Source organism: Mustela putorius, unplaced genomic scaffold (assembly GCF_011764305.1).
Source record: "Mustela putorius furo isolate JIRA1106 unplaced genomic scaffold, ASM1176430v1.1 tig00000242_pilon_pilon_pilon, whole genome shotgun sequence".
NCBI lineage: Eukaryota > Metazoa > Chordata > Mammalia > Carnivora > Mustelidae > Mustela > Mustela putorius.
Genome location: NW_025421325.1, coordinates 17,717,424 through 17,726,762, shown reverse-complemented (window position 1 = coordinate 17,726,762; position 9,339 = coordinate 17,717,424). Strand labels below are relative to the sequence as shown.

At 41.5% G+C, this 9,339-nt stretch overlaps 1 protein-coding gene across 3 annotated transcripts in view; it reads left to right on the top strand.

Moving 5' to 3' along the window:
- The first annotated feature begins 324 nt into the window (after positions 1–324).
- KIF13B (kinesin family member 13B) overlaps positions 325–9,339 on the top strand; it is a 201,816-nt gene continuing 192,801 nt past the window's right edge. For all 3 annotated transcript variants that reach the window (XM_045078378.1, XM_045078381.1, XM_045078380.1), the window contains exon 1: positions 325–486. In XM_045078378.1, the coding sequence (XP_044934313.1) occupies positions 432–486 (55 nt within the window). In that variant the 5' untranslated portion in view covers positions 325–431. The remainder of the gene's footprint in view (positions 487–9,339) is intronic.

The window sequence follows — 9,339 nt, the reverse complement described above, 5'->3', positions numbered from 1 at the left end:
CTTTGAAGGTTGGCAGGAAATGAGTCTGAAGAGGTCGCTCTCAGGGTCTCCAATGCCATCTATTCAACTCTGTTTGCAGGTGCGATATCAGCTTATCGACGGCTTAGGTTTCAGTACTAGCTCTGAGAGCAGAATGGTGTAGAAGCAGGGGGGTATTCACCCGTTCCAGACAGCGAAGAGCGCCTGATTTCTCCCGCCCGAGCTCCTCCGCTGCTGTCCTGCCCTCGACCACGTTCAAGGACTACAAGTCCCGTCATGCAGCGAGAACGCGCCGGGAGCCCGGCGACCTGTCCCGCCCCGGCCCGGCCCCGCCCCCTCCCCGCCCCTCCCCGCCCCTCCCTCCCGCAGCCCCCTCCCGCCCGGCCAGCCCCGAAGAGTTGCCCGGTGGCCGCGGCAGACGGAAGCCGAGGGAGAGCCTCGGCGGCAGCAGGATGGGGGACTCCAAAGTGAAAGTGGCCGTGCGGATCCGGCCCATGAACCGGAGAGGTGAGAGCCGAGCCCGCCCGGGGCCGCGACGGTGGAGGCGGCAGGTGCCTGGCGCGCCCTTCCCTCAGCCGCAGCCGCTGTGTGGGGTCCGTCGGACCCCGCCCCTGCAGTCCGAGTCTAGTCGAGAGAGCGGCCGGCGCGCCCCGAAACCTCGTCCCCCTCGCCCGCCGGTCCTGCTCGGGGACGCCCCTCCCCTCGTCCGCACCTCGTCCCGGGCGCTGCGGGCCCCACGTCCCGGTCCGCTGCCCCTTCCGCCGGCGCGCCTGACCCGCCCCGCCCCGTCGCCCTTTCGCCCTCTCGCCTCCCCTGCCCTTGCGGGAGAGCGCTCTGGTCCCTCGCCCCCGTCTCGCTTCCTCCTCCCCCCCCCCCCCCCCCCCGCGCTGCCCCTTGCTGGTGCCCCTCTGTGTCCCCCGCTTTCTCCTTGCCAGCTGTCAGAGTGGCCCCCGCCCCGCGGATCCTCACCCCACCAGCCTGGTCGGGAAAGCCAGAAACCCCGAGGCCCCACGTCTCTGGCCCAGTCACCCCAACCCTGCACTTTTGTGGTCCGTGGCAGGAAAAAATGGCAGGGAATTTGGTTTTACTCCTGAGAAAGCACTCAAGTGCAAAAATTCCTCGTCTGCGGTTTTCACTTTATGTACGTTTAGGCTGGACGGTCATAAAGAATTGTGAAGACTTTGACTGAAGTTGGGCGAAAGAGATACCTTTCCCCTCCCCCTTTTTTTGACTGTTGAGATAGTTTTGTTTTTGCTTGCAGTCATATTCGTCATCTCTCAACAATAAATAGTTTAAGTGCCAAGATTCTTGTGAAATTGTATCTTTCAAGACATTCTCTCAATTCTGCAGGGAGGGTAGAGAAAGCAGATAAACCGAGTACATTTTAAATCAACTTTAGTTAGACAAATGGAGTGACGAGAACCCCCAACTCGAAGTACCAAGAGGAGGTGGGCTGGGCCTTGACTTTAATGCTTAAGTAGCAGTGTCACTGGGCAAGTAACTTTAAATGAGGTAATATATTTGAAAACACTTTCTATCCGAGGCTATGTTATTGAGATCACTTATCCCGGCAGATGACTTTTCAATTGATAAGACTTAACTAATCAAAATCTTGTATCAGAATCACTTCTAAGATGTTTTTGCAACTTACATGTTCATAATCAACTGTTGAATCTGTGTAGAAATTTTAAGTTGTTTTCTGCTTTTCCTTTTCTTTGCTGTCTTTTGTATATATTGAGATACACAGATCAACCAGTTGGCAGTATGTTTTGTTGGGTTGTCCTTTTGGAAGTTGGTTTATTTCTCTTCCGACTCATCTATTCTGTTGGAGTTGGTGATTCCTCCTGTCCCTGCTAGGTTAGTTTAAGTCTGTTGTGTGACATAGAAGAGTTCCTCCCTCTTTCTCACTAAATGAACTTAAACTAGTACATGTTTGGGATCTTCAATCTTTCCTTTGACAAAAATCAACTCGGAAAGTTTTCAGAAGCTTCTGTTCTTAAGTGCTCAGGCATCTTTATTCAAATTTATTACCATCACAATGATTAAAAAATCAGGAAAAAGTAAGCCACATAACATTGTTATCTGGGATTTGATTCTGAAAGCATGGTATCAGCACATTCTTAAAATTGCCTTTTTCACAAAAAACTTGGAAATGTCAGTGCTAAAAAGATGCAGCTAACCAGCCATCACAAAAGACCTATCTCAGATAATTAGATTCCTTCCCTGTTCCCCTCCCCCCATGAATTTCAGTTTTGCGGGGGGAAGTACTATTGTTATAAATTGTCATTTAGTTAGATTGTAATAATTGGCAGGATCAGAGTTTCCAGGGACACACAGAATAATAAAAATTTTAGCTGTGGAATGGATGTTAGCTGTTCCTTTGGGTGAATTCATTTCAAAATTAAGGTTTGTACATGGATCCATTACTCTATTAATAGAAGTGCCTTATTGTGGTAAACTGTTTCCCCCTTCATTTAGTGCTATCTCTTACCTAGCATTGTATTTCCTGAATGCATATGGACTTCTTTTTGCTGTGATTACCATGATAATTAAGGTTATTGGTTCTATTTCTATTTCATCATGAAGTTGTCATTTACCTAAATCTAGACATAATGGAATACACAGTAGTGGAATTCTAAAGCTCGTGATTTTTTCTTTTTTTTTAAGATTTCATTTTTAAGTAATCTCCATATCCAGCATGGGGTTTGAACTTAGAACTCCAAGATCAAGAGTCGCATGCTCTGCTGACTGAGCCAGCCAGGCTACCCTAAAGCCAGTGATCTTTAAACTGCTACCTGGCATTTGTTTAAAAAGGCTAAAATAGAAATGTATTTCCTTTCCAGTAATTTTGAAAAGAATCCCATTACTTTGACTAATAATTACTTCTGGGAAAATTTAGTGTATTAAGTAAGTAGTGTCTAATTATGACAAATAGTAAACTTTCAGTCATAATTATTTCTCTTTTAGCATATCAGTTCAGGATGCAACCTCGGAAATTACTCTTCACAAATAAGAATGAGAAGAGAATGGGTTACCAGGCTGATGAAGTTTTGCTGTATAGATTCTAATATTTGTAATCATATTGACTTCTTTTTGAGGAAAACTGAAATTTGCAAGAAGCTTCTAGCGTACCATTAAGTCCTTCATGTGATTCAGTGTCTGTGCTAAGGTGTTAAGGGAGTTCATTGGTTTTTTATTTAACATTTATCATGGAAGTAAGAGTTTCAGACTTTTTTGCTAAATTATGTGTGGGTTAGGGAAACATTGTTACTTCAACATTAAGCATTATGCCCTCATTTGATAATAGCAAGAATTATAATGGCTGGGCGCCTGGGTGGCTCAGTGGGTTAAGCCGCTGCCTTCGGCTCAGGTCATGATCTCAGGGTCCTGGGATCGAGTCCCGCATCGGGCTCTCTGCTCAGCAGGGAGTCTGCTTCCTTCTCTCTCTCTCTGCCTGCCTCTCTGCCTACTTGTGATCTCTCTCTGTCAAATAAATAAATAAAATCTTTAAAAAAAAAAAAGAATTATAATGGCTAATGAATACGCTTTTGTCAGTAATATTTTTCTTGTTATATATTTTAACATTGCACTAGCAAAATAAAACATAAAAGGGAAAAAGTCTGCAGCATCTTTCCATTTTAACAATTCAGTCTCATTTTCTTATTTTCATTCTAGTTTGTGTTCACATGCATATGTAATTTTACTTACTTTTAATATTACAACTTCTTGTTTTTGCTGTTCTTCATATGTAATATGTCTTTAAACAAGCTGAAGGAAAGCTGTAAATTTGATTCGTCAGGAGATCTTGAAGTTCTTGTTGCAGATATTGTTTGGTTTTTCATGTTATTTTTCAGACTTGGACAACTCACCAGGTAACTCTGGTTGTGTTTTTCTATATACTCTAAGGAACACCCATTCATACATTATTAGCCAGTTTAATTACTAAGTGAACTGAAAGGTTTACAAGCATTATCGATGGTATTAACTAGATCAGTGACACTCTCCTGTTTAGGAATTGGATGTTTTATAACTTCAGATGGTTTTAAAAATATTTACTATTTACTGAGTGCCTGCCAGATGTCTAGCTTGTGTTAGATATTACAGGATCTTGTTGCCTTTCTGCAAGGGACTTCCCATGGTTAAATATGTGTAAGATTAACTTCCAAAATAAATACATTTACATCAAAAGTGTTTGGAAAATACCTTTCCTATCTACCTAGCCTAAGGTAGTGAAACCAAGAATTACATTAGGTATTTAGCTGGACAGAAAAATAGTGAAATAGTTTATTTCAGTTGTTAGGGAACATGGATAATAAATATATTTCAACAGGTATTTCTCAAGGGATTACTTTGCATTTTATAGTACTTGATACAGTGAAAGGCACAAAGACAGAAAGAAGAAAGTACTGTCTGACAGAAATCAGTGCTTAAGTAAATCATGGTCTAGAATCTCAGTGGAAATATTGTTATGTAGATATTAAAAATGATGAAAATCAGCATCTTTTACCAAGGAAGACAGTTTTCTGTTAGCAGAAAAAGCAGAATGAAAAACATTATGTGTGACTTTATGGTTGAATCTGCTATTATAATTCTTAATGTGTAAAATGTCAACAGGAATGGGCAAGGGCTAGAAAGAAACATGAAAAAATGGGATTGCTTGTTCCTGTTGGGAGACTCCTATGTCCTGAAAATTCTTAGTGTTGACTGCTATTGTAGTGTTCAGCTTTTTATGGTTCATGCTCATGAGGAAATGGCTGTCCTATGAAAAGATAGGATTAAAAGGTAAACAAGCACCTATCGCAGATTGTCAGGTGAGTGATCGGGAAACAGAAATTCAGAGGAGTGGAAGATCTCTGGAAGCCCGGTGATCAGGGAAGGCTTCTCTGGGGAGGGAGAACCTCGGTTGATGTGGAGGGAGGAAGCTTATGATCAGAACGGGTGCATGGTAGCAGGCGAGGGGAGAGTGTTGGTGTCGTTGGGGAGGAAGTATGGTTTGAGAGCAAAGGCACAGAGACAGGAATGAACCAGGCAAGTTTAGGCGGCAGAGACAGGATAAGCTTGACAGAAAGGAGGGTTCTGTGAGCTTGACTAGAGAAGGATGAGATTAGAAAGGTAGGGTGGAATTTAAGGGAGCCCTGAGTGCTAACTAGGCCAGAAGTCAGGGTTAGGGTGGATGGTCCATGTGCTCTGTTTAGCTCTGTAGAATTTCACATGGATCTCAGACACTGGCAGGAGGAGGAAGATTGCCTGGTCTTAGAGCAGGATCAAAAGCCTGGGTAGATGCCCGATTCAGGGCATAGGTGGGTTACATTTAAGGGTGGTGAAAATGAAGCCATGTGCATAGGAAGAATTAGGCTGATCGAACTTAGATAAGCAGTCAGGACCCAGAAGGCAAGGTGAAACTGAGGAAGTAGGAAGCTGAGAGAATACGCTGGTGGTCTGTGAAGACACAGGGATCCTTAGGAAATGAAGGGGCTTGGTGGCAAGGAGATTCGAAAACGAGAAGGTGGTTTGGACCCTGAGGTCATTAGTGGTGTCGAGGATGAGGATTGGAGTCGAGGATGGCTGTGGATGGAAATTTCTGACATACTTTCTAAAACAGAAGATCCTTGTTTTCTAGCATCTGCTTGATATGCTCATGGAGAATGAGACACACATCTATTACAACATTGTTTTGTTTCTACTGTGCACTCAATGACTGAAATTGAGATTTATCCATACAGGGCCAGAGGCTTTTGAAGAAGAGAGTACACATTTATATGATAAAACAAAAATTTGTCTGAGTTGGCTTTTACTTTTACCCCCTCATCTCCACAAAGCAATGACTAATGTCTAACTTTTCCAGTCCTTAAGGTCCGAAGATGGAGAAAACCAATGACAAAACTATTCATTAAGTTGATGAATGGAGATGTTTATTGAGTGGAAATGGATTATTATCGATCTCTCAGCTTGCTGATCAGGTTCCCCTTGTGTTCAACAGAGCACGTTAAAAAAAAAAAAAAAAAACTTGGCAAAGAAGAGCAGTGTAATTTATGGGGAATTGTGTGACACTAACTGATCTGTGGGACACAAATCCATGACTTAATTGGTACTGGGCTTGAGCTTTCAGGTGCTGTAGATGTCTTTAAAAGATGCTGTTAGCTTATTCAATATGTGTTGATTGAAGAAAAGAACAATAGCTACTTCTTTCTGAGAGCTTTCTGTTTGTGATCTACAGAGTTGAGTACTTTTTCTTCCTCAAACAAAATTTAGAAGGTAGTTTATGGAATTATCACTTAACAGAATCTCAGAGGGGGGTTAAGTAAATTTCCCCAGAATTACAAGACCTGCTGTGCCATTAAAGCCTGTGCTTTTACTGCTGATTTGGACAGGATGATCTTTAAAGGGACCTTGTATTCTTGAGTTTACATAATTTTCAAAGGTGTACGGGATACATGAGAGGCAGAAGTCATGATCTTTGACCAAAGGACCTCACTGTCTTGTTAGTAACAAGAGATGCACAGTCAATTACAAGAATATATGTACACAGTGATGCCAGTGCAGTTTGAATTAAAGAATGGGAGTGAGACTTGAGAATGGTAAGGACTATGCTGGAGACAATGGGCAGGGAAGGAGACATGTTAGGTGGGGTACAAAAACAAGTTGTTGGAATTAATCTGTGTGTTTTTACCCTGCTTGTAAGCTAGTAAGTTAGATAGTTACTGGTCTGTGGGTGCTGGTAGAAAATGTGGGACTTCTGGGTCAGAGGACTTACTCATGGCATGGTAAACAGTGAGAGTAGCTTCCCTTGCTTGCCAATCCACAAGGGTGTGGAGAGTCCAGATGGCTGCTGTTTAAGTAGTAGGTTTGTGTTACTTCTGAGGAACACTCAGCTTGGGGAATCCACAGTTTTAAGTGGTAATAAGCAAACCTGCTCTTTGTCCTAGAGGAAGACCTTGTCCCACAAGGTTGCTGGCTACAAACACAGTCCTGAGAGAGAGTCTGGGTAAAAAGCATCTATTGCCTAGCATTCTAGGCCATATATTGCTGTATACCCAGCAAAAATGTGTAAAGGCAGTGGGGAAGCAACTGAAATTTAGGAAATATAGGAAGACTGCAAAGCTTCAAAAAGAAATACAGGAGAAGCAGGTTCTAAGGTGGAAGTGTAGGAAATGATGAGTTTTATTCTTAGACATTCAAGTATTTAGTCAGCCCTTATCACATGTTGTGTACTACACCTATAAATATGAATATAATATGTATTCCTGGAAAAAAATCAACATATTTATTGAGTTTTGGATCTCTGAAGTGTAGTTAAGTGGTTGGATCCAGAATGCTGTTGCATATGAGTCAAAATCTAAGGAACTAGAGATGTGTGTAGAGTCACACATTTGGGAGTCATTACTGTAGGTAGTAGATAGAATACCAAATTAAAGTGTGTGTGAAGAAGAAGGTGGTCACAAAGTTCAAGAAGAGAGACTAAGAGGAGCAGATAAAAGTAATAGGGAAGCCCAGGGGACATCTGGGTGGCACAGTCAGTTAAGAGGCTGACTCTTGGTTTCAACTCAGTTGTGATCTCAGGGTTGTGAGATCAAGCTTCACGTGGAATGGGTGCAGAGTCTGCTTGAGATTCTCTTTCTTTCTCCCTCTGCCTCTCCCACTTGTTCTCTCTCAGATAAATAAATAAATACTAAAGAAAAATAAAAGGTAATATGGAAGCCCAGAGAGAAAATGTGTCAAAGAATGAATAGTTGGTAGTCAGATATCACAAGAATGGCATGTAATAACTGTTCAGTGGATTAGGTATCATGGCAGTCAGTGGTAATTTTCAGAATAATTTTGATTGAATGAATGAATTAGTGCTGGTATGTTAATAGTGGGCTGAGAAATAAGTGGGTTGCCAGTATGGTGGTAATGAATATACAACTTTCTTTCAAGAAAATCCATTTAGAAGGGAAGGGTAGAGAGTGGTATCTGGAGTTGTACCTAGGAACAGACCTTTTTAATGAGATGTTTGAGCCTCATTATAGACCAAGGCAATAGAGAAGGAAATTTTTTAAATTTGGGAAGAAGAGGATAATTATATAATGGCAAAGGCCTGGAGTGCGTAATTTTCTTGATGAGGTAGATTCTGAGGTTGTTATTTGAGAGTGAGAAGGATTGGTTTGGCTGGGATCTTTGAAGTAATGATTGTTTGGAAATGTAATTGAAGAACTCTAACCATATTTTGCATCTATTGAGGGTAGTGGGATCATTCTTTCTAATTTTTTTTGAGATAATAATTCATCAAAAGTGTACAAGTTAGTGGTTTTAGTGTATTTGCAGAGTTGTGCAACCATCACCATTATCCATTTGCAGAACATTTTCATCATTCCACAGAGAGATTCTGTCCCCACTAGCATTCTGTCTACCTCCCTCCCCCAACACACACCCATCCCTCTTCTCTGCCCCTGGCAACCACTGCTCTACTTCTTGACTCTATGGATTTGCCTATCTGGGCATTTCATATAAATGGAATCAAGCGATATGTGACTTTTGTATCTGACTTTCTTCACTTAGTATAATGTATTCAGGTTTTTGGCATGTTGTAGCATGAGTCAGTACTCATTCCTTTTTAAAGTTGAGTAATATTACATGATATGGATATGCTGCATTTGTTTACTCGTTCATTAGTTGATGGGCATTTGGCTTCTTTCCACTTTTTGGCTGTTATGGATAATACTGCTGTGAACATTTGTGTTTAACCTTTTGTGTGGATGTATATTTTTATTTCTTTTGGGTGTATATATAAATAGAAGTGGAATTTCTGGGTCATATAAGTAACTCTGAATTTTGAGGAACTGCTAAATTGTTTTCCAACGTGACTGAATCATTTTATGTTCTCACCAACAATGTATGAAAGTTCCAATTTATCCATGTCCTTGCCAATACTAGCTTTGTCTGTCTTTTTGAATATTGCTATCCTAGTGTGTGTGAAGTAGTATCTCACAGTAGTTTCGATTTTCATTTCTCCAGTATCTAATGATGTTGAACATCTTTTCATGTGCTCATTGGCTATTTGTAGATCTTTGGAGAGATTTCTTTTTTCTTTTTTAATTTATTTTTTATTTTCAGCATAACAGTATTCATTATTTTTGCACCACACCCAGTGCTCCATGCAATCCCTCTATAATACCCACCACCTGGTACCCCAACCTCCCACCCCCCGCCCCTTCAAAACCCTCAGATTGCTTTTCAGAGTCCATAGTCTCTCTTGGTTCACCTCCCCTTCCAATTTCCCCCAATTCCCTTCTCTCTATCTCCCCATGTTCTCCATGCTATTTGTTATGCTTTGGAGAGATTTCTATTCAAACTATCATTTTATTTTATTATTTATTTATT